This window comes from Zonotrichia albicollis, chromosome 6, assembly GCF_047830755.1.
Source record: "Zonotrichia albicollis isolate bZonAlb1 chromosome 6, bZonAlb1.hap1, whole genome shotgun sequence".
Classification (NCBI taxonomy): domain Eukaryota; kingdom Metazoa; phylum Chordata; class Aves; order Passeriformes; family Passerellidae; genus Zonotrichia; species Zonotrichia albicollis.
Window position 1 is genome coordinate 32,776,407 of NC_133824.1, and position 13,954 is coordinate 32,790,360.

A 13,954-nucleotide genomic window follows, 5' to 3' on the forward strand; every position below is an offset into this window, starting at 1 on the left:
CATCGCGGGGCGGGGCGGGGCGGGGCCCGGCGCTGGAGGCAGGCGGGGCGGTGTGCGGGAGAAAGCCTTTATTACAGCCAGTGCCCGTACATGGCAGCGAGGGGAAGGGGAGTGGGGCCGAGCTACGAGGCGGCCCCGCGTAGGGGAGGCGAGGAGGGCCCCGCCAGGCACAGCCCGAGGGGGCCCGGGAGCGGCTCCGTCAGTCCCCGCCGGGCCCGGGCGGTCAGACGTAGCCGGGCTTCACCGACAAGCGGCGGCAGTTGGGGCAGCCGCGGGTCCCGTTGGTCTGCAGGCACCTGCAACGGGAGGAGGTCGGGTCGGGGGCGGCTCCGCGGCCGGAGGCTCCCCCGGGGCGGCTCCGCGGCTCTCGTACACCTCAGAGCTGTTCCCCGTGGCCCTCCCGCCACCGGCAGGGACCGCATCTCCCCCCGACCCTTCCAGGGAGGCACTTGGGCAAATTCCTGTACAAAAGTCTGTTCTGTACTGCTGGAGACAAGTCCCCAGAGCTCATCGGACATCTCTCACTGCCCAGTAGTTTGATGCTAATTCTGGTATCAGTGTGAAACTTCGTTATTAAATTCTTAGTTTCCTGATTAGTTTTCAGAGTGTTTTGTAACACTCGTGGTTTTTTGTACAGTATAATGATGGTGCAGCTAACTTCTTTCATGGCAGTAGCATAATAACAGTCTGAGCAACTTCTTCACTTCTCTTTGCCACTAGCCAAAGGAGAAAGTGAGGGGACGTGGGAAAAAGCCAAACTGCCCCTGGGAATGAAGAACTGATTCCCCAGGAGGAGTCAAATAAGAATTTGTGAACTGGACTGACCACCTACAAAATGAGGACATCAGTAAATAATTATTTAGAGGACAAGTGGGAGTGTGATGGATATGATGGCTAAATCTCACCCTCCAAGACTCTTGGCACTGCAAGGGGATCCTGCAAGGCAGGATCAAGACAAAGACCTGGGGAACAGTGTGCATAGGACTGCTGTGGGCTTAAGCAGCTCTTTTCTATGACTAATGTAATGATAATAATTTTAGTGCTTCCAGCTAATTACTTCAAATGGAAGAAATGGGAGCAAGGTAGTGCCTGGAGCTGGTTGTTTTTCTCCCCAATGGACTCTCCACACATGCCGCAGTACAGCTCCATCTCCTCCACACATTCATGGAACTTCACTACATGGTCACGCAATTCTTGCTGCTGCTCCTTCGTGCGATAGATCCTTTCACACAGGCAGTGGAGCTTCAGCAGGCCGAGCTGCAGGTGAAGGACAGAAACAAGTGAGCAACAGGATGAACACAGACCAGAAACAGGAGTGGGAACACCACAGCCCCATCAGCCAGCTGGAGAAACATTAGCAGGCCTCAGCAATTGCTGTCATTAACCCTTCTTCTTTGTGTCACAAAAGGTAACACCAGGTTTGAGACACTCAGCAGCTCTTCCACTCATGGTTTCGCTGAGCTACCCCTGACATACATCACTTTCCTTTGCCTCCAGCCAGCACACAGTTCAGCTGCTCAGGGCAAAAATATTTTTCAAGAAGAGACTTCTAATCCTCTAGTTCTCTGTCTGTTTCACACCCCATTTCCACTGCTTCTCATTCTCCTTTGCCTATCCCATTGTGACTCCTCACTCATTTTTCAGACTTGCATACTGATGATTATCTGTGCAACTGCCCACAACCAAACACTTAGTGACAAAGCAAATCTCAAACACTCACTGGTTAATAGGAATGCTAATGAGCAACGACAAGCCTTCAATGTTTGACATCTTATATTGCCTGACACAAGACTATGAAGAATGCTGTAAAGGATCCTACCTTGTTCCCTAGTCCCTCTGCCAGCTCCTGTGCCTTTTCAATGCTTTCCAGAGCCTGTGAATTGAGAGCACTGGTTGTTATTTCTCAGCCAAATATATGAAAACCAGGCTTTTATGAATGTCCTATTAGAATTATTTAAAAAAAAGAGGTAAAGAAGTACAGAGTAAAATTTGGATTAACAAGTATCCCTGTAACACTGGAGAATCAAAAAAGCTTTTTTTGGGAGGGCAGATTTCCCTCCCCCACCAAAAGTTAATCCGTAAGAAAAAGCTGGTTTCTGAAGGACCACAAGTAATGCAAGAGCTACATTTCTGTCACAGACACTCAGTGTCAGTGTTGGCAGAGGCTGGTCCCCAAGCAGAGAGAATACAGACTTATTTAAACTCAGTCCCACATGCTCATTTGGGGCTGGGATGGCAAAGCAAGCCTTGTCCCCATCCTACCTTGCAGGCTCAATAATTGTTGGGCAACTTCACTTTCACTTGTACCAGAGGTGAGGAAAGGGATCACCAGCCCCAATGCACCACACTTATCCATTTTTTCCTTGCTGTTCATGTATCCACCTTGCCTTACTTACACATGGTGTGATGTAGGAGTGTTCTGCTATCCATTTTTAAAATCTGAAGGAAATATTTAGCATAGCAGCTGTCATACCAAATGACTCCCTACTTTCACCTAGATGTCACAGTGTTCCTTGCTGTTCTGATAATTAGTCTCTCTTTTCCAGAGCTATTGAGATCTGCTTGCTATTTTTCCAAGGGGAAGAAGAGGTCTCCCTTGTGATGCAGTAGTTTTCAGGAGAAACATTATAAAATTTATACCCTATAATTTGGCATTACTGCTGTTGTAGGAGGAGAGGACCAGATGAGATGCAAAAATGTGCTGTGAATGCAGAGGAGATGGCATTAGACTTGTGGTGGCAGCAACAGCCTAGGATAAGGAAATGTAGGAGAGGGAAGCAGGAACTGAAGGCCAGCAGGGAGAACATAACTGAGAACTGTGCTTAGGAAGACTGTGTACTGAAAACTCCTGAAATTAATGATTGTGAACAAGCATCAAAGTGAAATGTGTGGACTAAGGGAAAGGATGTTGAAAAGTCTAGGGGACAGTTTGTCTTGGACTGCACAAGAATGAGGGCAAGCAAGCTGTGAGCAGCTTTGGAGGATCTGAAATAGCATTGATTATATTACACTCAAATGAAATGGACTAACTGGCAAAAGAGACTGGGAAGATGGAAGAAGCTTGAGCAAAACCAGGGAATCTGCAAGTGGAAAGTTAGCAAATTGCTTTATTAAGTAACTGATACAGGGATGAGTAGCATGAGAAATGGAAACTGGGCCTGCCAAGTTGAAGAACAGGCTTGGGTGAATATTCAGGGATGTGACACCTAAGGAAGTCACATTTGGTCAACAGACATAAGGTCCCTGACCCAGCAGGGCAGACTTCCCTCTATTGCCTGGAACAGAATACAAGATTCCTCCACTTTCTTCTTCTGTGGGATTTGGTGAGATTAGAATTCTGTGCAAAGCCCGCATCATGTTCTCACAAGTGAGAGCTGCTTGATATCAGACAGTGGCTCGAGATAGAATCAGTGAATGGAAAAGTTTGATGAGTGCTCTGAATATTGTCTCCTGCAGAGGCCTACCTGCTGTGTCCTGTCCCGTTCTTTTGATACTGAGCTAGCTTTTCAAGTCCAGTTTCTCTTCCCATTGCTAACAAACATGGTGGTTACTTCCTGAGATTGCTCAGTGTGTCTCACCCAACTGATTCACTGATGGAGGCACTCTGATGCTGACGGCACCCTGAACCTGTCTAGCTGGACATACTGATGTCTGGGTTGCTTCATTTGAGCTAAAATTCTTGGTGTCTCAATATGTGTGATAAGAGCAAAATTTCATCATATTTAGACCCAACCTGCATCTTGATGTGGCACTGTGTTCAGTTGTTCAGAGCTAGTTCAGGGCTAAACTTTGAGCATTTAATTCTGTGGCTGAATAATGTTCCTGCTATGCAATGTGCTGCATCTAGTGCAGTCTGGATTTTAACAGCAGTCTGGATTTTAACACACATACACACTGTCTACGCCTTTTTAGTATAAGTAACTTCACCCCCTTGTTCTATCTTGACTGGTTATCTATCCCCAAATAAATTCCTGCTCTCATTCCTGTTTCACATCAGACCATCAAAGTTTCTCCAAGAATTTTATGCCACATTTGCCTGCAAAGCACATGGTGGAGCTGTAGAGCTGTCTAAACATCATTAGCACATCAATGAGCTTAGTCATAGAACTAAAAAGTAGGCAGGGGAAGCTATTTCAGAGCATAAGGCTTCCTTCCTCCAGTGCTGGTTTCTCAGCATAGAGCTTAAAAGTCATGAGGATTGACTAATGAGGCAGTTCTGTAACTTAGCAGTCTGACTCAGAATACATGTTCCTACCATTAGTAACAAATCCCTGGCTGAGAGAGACCATTCAGAGAAATGTAACTCTACCAGCAACAGACCCTGTTGGTAGAACCAAGGGGGTACAGGTCTCTTCTGAACTGTACCCTCTTCTGAACTGTGCAGTACAAGACTGTGCTCTAGTCTTGTCCTACAAACCTCTGTAGAACCAAGTTTGTAACTGACCTTGTCCAGCTCCTTTTGGATCATCCAGCACTTAGTCACTCCTAGCAGCACCTGCACCAGGCCCAGGCGGTTCCCAATCTCTGTCATGATGCTCATGGAAGAGTCATACCGAGGAAAGGCTGTCTGCAGACACAGGGAGGAAAGCAAATGTTTTGCTATGAACTCTTTTCATGCCCTCTTGCTACTCCTCCCATCGTTCCTGGCAGGAAGGAGCTGTACCTGCACATCCCTGCGACTGCGATGGATATCTGCAAAGCAGAGCAGACACAGTGCTTGCAGCGGCCGGTCACCATGCTGCAGGGCAATCTTCATGGACTCCTGCAAGAAATTGCCTCTGGTCAGTAGAACAGCCTGTTCCTGTTCAAAACAGCAAGGCTGGGACTTTGGACTCTAGCCACTAGAAGCTCAGCTCCAAAGAAATGGCACCATCTTTTAAGGCAAGGAAAATGTTTTTCTCAGGTTCCTAACCAAGGACCATTCATAGACCCAAATTTTGAAGCCCTCTGGCTACAGAAACTACAGCTCTAAGACTGGCAGGCATATCTGCAGTCACGTGTGAGTGGCAGGGTCTCTCTCTTGCAGCAGGGCATGGCAGGATGCCCTGGCAGAGCCCCCAGCTGTGCCCCTGCCCCGTACCTCGCAGCAATCCATGGCATCCGCCAGGCGCCCCAGCTTCCGATAGGCCACGGCCATGTGGTACTGGCTCATGGCGCGGTACTTCAGGCTCCAGCCTTTCCCGTAGTCATTCACCAGCTCAGCAGCTTTGCAGGGGAAAAACAGGGCTTTCTCATAGTCCTGTAAGGCAACAAGCACACAGACAGCAGTCACAGCAAAAATAAAGCAAAAAGGAGAGAAGGAAAAAGGCCAGCTATTTTTCACTTACTAACACTGCAACAGTTACCAGATTTCTGCACATGTTTAAACTCATGCTGCTCCTCTTCTGTGTGTGCAGTATTTCGGTGGATATCAAATTGTGAAAGATGGAATTGCCATATACTGAATCCTTATTATTCTCTGCGTTCTAGACAATGGGGCAATGACCCAGCAAATGAATTTTATGTAGTATGCCATAACTTTATTCTGCAGGAACCGTTTACCCTCCTCTATAAGCAAAGGCTGAAAACTTTCTCTGCTCTTACATCATCTTTATTTGTAACATCTACATGTAGCCTTCATTTTCTCTAAATGGTGAGTTTGGATCTCCAAGAAGCTCATTATCCATCATTGCAGGAAAGAGGAACTAAGACTCCTGGCCTCATCAAATTCACAAAAAGTAATAATACATTTTAAACATCTTTTTTTTGCATTAAAAGCATGTTAGAAATAAATCTTATTTTACAATAATTATGTAAAACATCTTAATATCTAAAACCATTTTCAAGTAAGTTATATAAGACCGCAGAAGTGAAAAAAATTTCATTTTTTTTTTATTCTCCACAATGCAGAAAGGAAACCACAGATTCTCAAATTTTCTTTCTCCCTTCTTATTTCACATCTGAAAAGTGCTCAGCACAATGTTATTTTCTTTATTTCTGGTCACCACACTTCATGTGATGATCTTCTATGAGTGAAGAAATCAGGACTTTGTGAGAAAAACCTATTTTTTGCTGTTTGTACTAGAAGTTAGAACTGGCAAATCACTCCTGTGCTCAGTTCCTGCCTGGTTTTACCTACAGCTTGCTGGCAGCTATTTGCCTACAATAGTGGTAGAAACAGAGAGTCCATGAGTTTTGGCTGCCAGCCCTGTGTCTCTGATGTGATCTTCTTTGAAGCTAAGTTTGATCTTTTCAACACACATATTCACAGCTGCTTCTGCCGTGCTGTGTAAACATGACACTAATCCCCCCATCCTTACTGTGGAGGGGAGTACTCCATTTGGATTTTACAAAGGGATTTTAGCTTACAGTGCTCTCTCAGCACTTCCTATAGGAAAGACAAAGGCTGAAATTCACGTCATTTCCAGTGCTTCCCTGAATCTGAGGGACACCCACCCTCCTGTCCCTTAGGTGACTGTACCTTTATCTGGGTGTAGAAGTTCCCGAGGCTGCAGCAGACTCGACACTCCAGCATCTTGTCATCGTTGTTGTGTGCGTAGCGTAAAGCTTTCTCAAAGCACTCCAAAGCCTTCTGGAAAATGCTGAGGCCCAAGAAGGCATTGCCCATGCTGAGGCTCACCTGGCCATTCAGCTGCATGCTCACAGTGGTACCCTGCATGTTGAGACACGTCTTACAGTAGGAGATGGTTTTCTGGAATTCACAGAGTTTCTCATTGCTGCGAGCCAGGTTCAGGTAGCTCTCTGTAAGGAAATCTGGGTCTTCCAGCTCCCGTGCTGTGTCAATCTGGACCACTGCAAACTTTAAGTAGAGAAGATAGTGTTTACAAAAGTGTGTAGTTTATTTAAATACAGCTCAAGCACCCACAGAGTAGCACCCTGTGCTGGAGAAAGAGTCTCATCTCTGAGCAGGGCAGACAAGGCCATCAGCACATGGAGAAGCATTGTATGCACTGAGCAGTTATCTGGTGGCTTAAAAGGCCTATGAAGACTCAGAAGAAACCTCTCCCTCTCTTCACACAGTTTCAGGGCAGGGAAGATGAACTAGGCTGGCTGTAAGGGGAAAACAGCTGTTAAATGGCCCTAAAGGCAAGCTGGTGAAGCAGGAAACATCTGACACAATGCAGTTCTGTTTTCTTCCACTCATTGTAATGTATCCCACTTTCTCTGGAATTCCTAAGCTATTAAAATATTCTTTTTTCTATTAATATACTATAGTATATTAATAGTGTATATAATAATATCCATTATATATCTATTATATATCTAATCTATCTATTAGTATATATATTAATATCTATTAGTATATATAAAATATACATTTTTCTATTAATAGAAAAAAGTAAGCTACTTTTTTAAGGAATTTTCTGCTAATAAATTGCAGTCTTGATCTTGACAGTCTTGGTTCTATAACCTCCAGGATTTGTTGCATACTGTTCTCTTCAATGAAGTCTCTAGCTGCAAACTCTTCTAAGCAGTAACTCTTTATGTTCTGTGATGAAGCAAGCACAAGCATTCAAGCTGGCTTGAATCAGTATCAGTAGCTGATAGCAAAGGTGGCAATTTTCATTAGACATTATCAGGATTATGGATGGCAAATTCCAAAGGAATCACTTACTTCCTTTTTATATCGTGGCTACACATAATAATTTAGGCTACTAGAACATCAACAAAAAACCCCAAACCAAAACAAAAAAACCCCAACAACAACAACAGAAAACCACACACAACCCCCCCACCCCAAAAACAACAAAACAAAACCACAAAAAGCCCCAAACAAAACCCCCAAACATCACCAATCATAAACTGTGTATGTTGGGTTTGTAATCATCTTCTCAGTTCCCATTACAGTTTAGGAAAGCTCCTATGTGGACACAGTGGTGCATGCTAGCTCATGCTTCTCCACATTCCCTTAATTTTGCACAAGTTCTTCAGTATTTCCTAGTTGCCACAGCCTCTTCTCTTGGTGTGTAGTAATTTTTCCTCTTCAGAAGAGGTTGAGCATCACAGGCCTTCTTAAATCACTTTTTATTTCATGCCTTTAATTTTGACTCATTTTCTCCTGATATTTCCTCTCTCAATGGCTTATTGCTGAAGTTCTCCTTTCTCTATCCTTTGACCAGTTGCTCTGTAAAATCTTCAGTTTGACTGAAGCCATTTTTCCTTCCTAATGCTGTGAAGAACTAAAATTCACCTTCTCTGATCCCACTTTCTGTTCTCTTCACAGGTAAAGAATTATGTTTGGGTATACTAAGCTCACTCCTTTGCCTTTTATTTTTTCCCCATGAGTCTTCAGTATTTCCTTCAGGTAGCTACATCTTACCCTTTTTCTCTTCTTTCTTCCCCAGTCAATCTGTTGTTTTTGCCAGCACCTAATTTCATACCACTTAACAAAATTCTTTGTCTTCAAATGTTTTCCAGGTGTATTAATATCTCTCCTTTCTTCTTCATCTTAAGTATTTGGTTTCAATATAGGGCTTTGACATATGCATGGCTTTATCAGTGAGGTGTTCCCCTCTCCTCGCTCCAATTCCAAACAGAGCTACCAAAATCTTTTCAATGAGATGTAGACATCCCTTTCACATTTTGTTCTAAATGCTGAATGATGGCCAGTCTAGTAAGAGGCAATCCAAAACAGCAGGACAAGGATATCAAAGCCCTTTAGTAAGACCCTATTTCAGGCTGGGATAGTTTCTTAAGACTATTACAACACTCTCTTGCCTTGTCTTACAGATTCTTGAGCTGCCCTCCCAAATGCTGCCTGCTGCTCTCTGTACACATCCTCTTCTCAGATCCACATATCGGCTTCTTTTTGTTCATTTAATTAAACTGTTTATGCTCATGTGCTTGAAACATAACTTCAGCTGCTTTTTACCACTCTCCCATCAAGCCCTACATCCTTCCTCCTTTCTTCTATACTGTCCTGGCAATTGGAAGCTGCTCTCTGACCTCAATTGTAAGACATCTGGGGTGTCTCAATTACCTCACCAAAACAGCATCTTCTTTTCCCTCTTGTTCAGCCCCCTGGCAAACAAATAATTGCAATTAGAAAACCCCAGTATAAGATCTATTTTAGATATCAGCCAGAAGCTGAACAAGAGAACAGACATGTCTCCACAAGAACGATACTTATTTTACAGAATCCACTTCGAGTTCTCCTTTTGTGCTGACATACAGAATGTACAAATGCCTTTGTAGTGGACAAAGGCTCTGTTCTCATACCTGCTCCTGTAGCCTGATAACATGGTGTGCCTGTATGTGGGAAATAATCAAGACAGCTTCCCATGAAAAACTAGAGAACTTAAATAACCCAGGAATCCTGATGAACCAGACCCAGTGAAAAATCATATCCTGTGTATCTTGTGAGCTGCAGCTCTTGGTGAGCACAGTGATCACAGCAGCCCAGAACATGCACACAGCAGCTGGTATTTTCTGTTACACACAGAACACCCCCCACTTCAGGTTCTGATCTCCAGCCACGTTCCATCACGGCTGCGACACAATGGCATGCATTCATCTCCAGTTCACCTTACCTTCAGCATGTCTTTGTATCTGCCCATCTCTGCATGAGCAGTGATGAGGCAACCCAAAACCCGAAACCTGCCAGCAGGGTCCGCAGACTTCTCCAAAACCCTCATCCAGACTCGCAGGGCCTTTTCGGTCTGATTAGACTGGTAAAGATGGAGTCCTTTCTCTATCTGTTGCTTTGTCTGGTCCTGACCCATCTCCCATGGATTAAAAAGCCTCATACACTAACCTCTAAGGACAGCAAAAAGGATGTGCTCACAAGAGAGCACAACATAAAATGCCCCACTAGAAGAGGGCGGGTTGTGTGCTCAGAGGGCCCAGAGCCATGAGAGCCCAGCCATGTCAGGGGGCTGGAGCTGTGGTAGGCAATGGCAAGAAGTGGTTGCTCAGCACTGAAGGCAGAATCCCAAATCCACTAGGCAAACACCTTTCTTGCTAGGGCTCCATCAGTGCATTCATCTGTCCAATCCCGTAAACAAAGAGCAAAAGCACGACAGGGAGAGAAAGAGAAAAATCTCAAGCCACAGGAGTGAAACTCAATCTGAACAGCCAGTGCTGGTCTCCTCCCCATTGGCTGCAGCTGCTCCTGCCAGTCCAGCTCACGTGGCTCCCAGGAATTCTAGTCAGGCTCCCCAGCTCCCAAGGTCACGGTGCCAACTGCCCACCCCTGCCCGCCAGTATGCAGCTTATAAATACCCCAGGGAGAGACAATTGGCTGCAGTCACAGCCTCGGGATGCCTCGGCTGTCTCTTTCCTCTCTGGCCATCTCCTTAGACAAGCACTGCTGGTGGTGGGCTAGCTTGGGAGGAAGCAGACTCAGGTAGAATAATAGAGTAGGAAAAATATATGTCTTAAAAGTCAGGTGTGAACAAGGCAACTTCAGTGTGTACACACGTGCAGTGTTACACTTGCAACAATGTACTTGACACTTTGCTAGGTACAAAATCAGCCTCCCTTTTGAGGACCCCAGTTGGCATCATGGACTGTTTTTATGGACATAGGTTGGCTCTGTCACAGATTTGCTGCAAATACACCTCTGACTTCCTAATTTTAGGACAAAGAGCTAACCATGCTGAAAACCTTTGTTCTTGACTGAATGTTGCTCCCTGTCATCAGATGAGTGTGGCAGTCCTCCAAAAGTTTCCAACAGAAGTTCTCAATGGCACTGCTTAAGTTCTGCATCCAGAACTTGATGATCTTTTATGATGAACAACAATAAAGACACAGAACAACAGGTATCTGCACTTTTTGGTTGCAGGAGAGGTGCTAGCCCCATTAAAAGATAGCTTTATGTCTCCCACACTCTGTTGAAAAAATCAGACTGGTTCCTCTGAGAGTCACATTTAATACTCTCACCAACGTGCTGCAGCCTTGGTGGTCCAGAGATTTATTCAGTCCTTCTTAAGAGATACACCAAACCTGGGAGTAGGGGGGCAGGTAGAGAATGCTACAGGGATATTGAATGGTTTTCAGATGCAGAAGTTCCAGGAACCAGATTGATGATTCTTCTACTGGGCAAAGATAAGCAATTTGAAGTTTTAACAGACCTGCCTGCAAAACCGGTTATGTCTCCAGCTACTTCCCTGATTCTTGGTGAATTTAGTTGCAATTCTTCCCCAAGCAAAGGTAAATACCCACAGAATCACCTCAAAGGGTACCAATCAGACTATCCTGGCCTGTCAACAAAAACCCAAGGGAGCCTTCCTGAGGTAATATCCTTAAAGAAAGCAGGACACAAAATAAAGAACGATAGTCTATCCAGAGTCTTTACATCATAGCACTCATGATTTTAAGGGGTTACATATGTCCTTTATACAAAATTCCCTCAGAAAAATATTTCAAAAAGAAAAATGTTTTAAATTGTAGAAGGGTTTTGCTACAATAAGACTGATTCTCTTTTGGGAGCTCATATACAGTATGATATTTGCATTATTTAACTTAGCTTTGTTTTTCAGAGATATAATGTGCTAGATGATATTTCAGCATAGATTATATGTAGTCTCAAACTCCTGAAGTAGAAATTATGGAAAAATCTACTGAACCCGAAGAAAACTAACGGTGAGGCGCTGCTGGTTAATGGGCAAAAATCACTTCAGCATCACTTCAGCAACATACAGTTGAAATTATTAGCTAGGTATTTTATAGATTTTAGGATTTGCATAAAAGTCTGATTCAGAATATTAAAAAATGCCTCCTCCTTGTAGTAATTCTTCTATGTTCTCTAGATGTAGGTGGTGGGATGGAAACAAGATGCAGATCAGTCCCCATGGAATAAAAATGACAATGGTGAGGCCATTCAGATTTCTAGACTTGGAGAAGCAGCCACCGGAGCCTGCCATGTAACAGAATCAAGCCAGGACTCAGGAATGGGGAAAACAAAAATTTTATCATTCTTAGTAGATCAGACTACTTTGCAAAATTAACCTTCCACAGGTGAGCTGCCTGTAACACAAACTCATCCTGAGATTCTTTTGGACCAGGTCAGCAAAGCACTGTTCCCTTCCCCACACAGCATAGCCAAAATGAAGAGGGTGCCTTGCAGCCTGACAAAACCCATCTAACAGGAGATGATCCGCCCTGCATTTTAGCTCCTTGCTTTTGAGCACTATGAAATAGTGCTTAGTTTCTTAGGAATCAATTTGCAACTCGCCTATTGAGATGAAAACGCCCTAGTAAACTAAGGGCTAAATCCATCAAGTTCAAACGGGTCATTTTCAAAAAATCAGGAACATGCTCTGATATGGAACATACCACTCTGAGCCCAGCTGCAGCTGCCTAAATAAGGAGGGATAAAAGATCAACATTGCCTGCCTGTGCTACTTCAAAAAAAGCAATGGCATCTGTCTGTGACTCAAGATAGCTGTAATTCATTGAAGATCCAGGTACAGCTTCTACTGCCAATGATGCACAGTTTCTCCTTAGGAAGTGCAAATAAATGAGCCTGAATGGTGCTTGGCAACATCAAATTAGGGAATCTTACCTGTCACACACGCAGTGGCTCATGCACTCACTTCTTCAGTGACCACACTGACCTGCTTCTCCTCCTCTCCCTGCTCTCCATAAGGCCCTCAGTGACTCCTGGCCGCAGGAAGAGAGCAGAATGTGGCAGGTAAAATCCGGAAGAGTGGAGTCAAAACAAATTGTGAAAGGTGGAGGTGGATGTGAGAGGAAAAACATTTCTCCTAGAACATTCAGCATCAGGATTTCATCTACAACTTTATGTATTTCCTACAAATGCTGATAAATGTAACAACCCATGTGAAAATGCTGATTATTCTCAGAGATTATTATACTGGCTCTTAGGTGCAGTTTGATTGTGTACAGATTGGTGGTGGCCTTTTAAATTGAATAAAAAGCCTTAAAAAAATAAAAAAACCCCTCTGACCCAAGAGAGATCTGGTGTCAGTTCTGTAAGATGTAACTGGCAAAGCTTTGATTGTATAAGACAAGGTGAGTGAACTTTCTGCACAAGCTGGAATCTTCCATTCAGCCTAAACAAACCCTTTTTTTCTGATTCAATTGTTTCTCTCCAACCTTGGCCTCAAGATGTATCTAGACTGAAACCCCTGCCTCTCTCCTCAACAGCTGCAAATTAACTGCAGGGATGCCAAGGCAGTCTGTAACAGGTGGCTCTGTGCCTCGTGCCCCAATTGGTGCGCTTAGGGCAAGGAATGCAGCACTGAATCCTGATGCTTTGCAAGAGCTCTCAGATTTACAATCATGTAGGAAGTGATGGGGTGAAACACAGTATCCCAGATAACACAGGAAAAGGACACAGAGGAGGAACATAGCTGTCCTAAAAACGCTTGCAAGTCTCCAAGATGCAAGACAGCAGAAGGAAGGAATAACATCAGGGAATTTTAGGAGCTTTCAGAAATGGCCAGCAAAATCATGGCCATTGTGGTACTTTCCTTCTGAGAGAGGCAATAATTGTGTCAAAATTGTGGCAGGTTTCTAAATGTTTCGGCTATGCCAAATACTTTTTATTATTTTGAAATGAGATATCATAAAATATATCTTAGTTCTAAGAGCAAAGCAGGGAGCCTTTGCTTATCACTACTAAGTAATCCAAATCCAGTTGCAGTTTCCCTGTGTAGTGTTTCCAGGATGAGAAGCGCTGAGGGCTGCAGGGACCTGATGCTGCAGTACCAGGGCAGATTCAGCCAGCTTGGCTGTGCTCCTAGAAGGGGAAGGAGGCAGTGGCAAGTGAGCAGCTTGTGAGAGTGGCATAAGCTGGTGCCTCTCTAACCCCACACAGCACCATGCACGCACTGGTGCTGCTCCTGCAGAGCTGAGGGCTGCTGCTCTGCCCAAAGCATTGAGCCCCTGAAACACCCCAAAGCACAAGTGCATGGACAGGCACATGACTGCTTGGCACCAGTTCTGTGAGGCTGGATATGCCCACTCCTTACTCCTAAGTGTTGAACAT

General features: G+C 44.4%; 2 protein-coding genes across 2 annotated transcripts in view; both read right to left on the reverse strand.

Moving 5' to 3' along the window:
• Positions 1 to 53: 53 nt before the first annotated feature.
• Positions 54 to 11,318, reverse strand: RAPSN (receptor associated protein of the synapse). Its single transcript, XM_074543160.1, has 8 exons — positions 9,531 to 11,318; positions 6,461 to 6,799; positions 5,081 to 5,239; positions 4,664 to 4,762; positions 4,445 to 4,567; positions 1,820 to 1,873; positions 1,058 to 1,257; positions 54 to 296 (listed from the first exon to the last, which is right to left on the reverse strand). Exons 1-8 carry the CDS (start codon positions 9,744 to 9,746, stop codon positions 224 to 226), a joined length of 1,263 nt encoding a protein of 420 aa, XP_074399261.1. The 5' UTR covers positions 9,747 to 11,318; the 3' UTR covers positions 54 to 223.
• The window catches only part of CELF1 (CUGBP Elav-like family member 1), a 67,279-nt gene continuing 60,106 nt past the window's right edge, over positions 6,782 to 13,954 (reverse strand). The window contains exon 15 of the mRNA XM_074543140.1: positions 6,782 to 6,799. The gene's annotated coding sequence lies outside the window, so the exon portion shown is untranslated. The remainder of the gene's footprint in view (positions 6,800 to 13,954) is intronic.

Bases quoted from the DNA above. Each gene is read 5' to 3' on its own strand.
- RAPSN (XM_074543160.1), bottom strand. From the start codon at position 9,746: ATGAGGCTTTTTAATCCATGGGAGATGGGTCAGGACCAGACAAAGCAA. The intron at 5,240-6,460 runs GTACAGTCACCT...GTTGCCTTACAG, and splicing joins ACTTCTACACCCAGATAAAG to GACTATGAGAAAGCCCTGTT. The intron at 4,568-4,663 runs GTACAGCTCCTT...CTGTGTCTGCAG, and splicing joins GCAGTCGCAGGGATGTGCAG to ACAGCCTTTCCTCGGTATGA.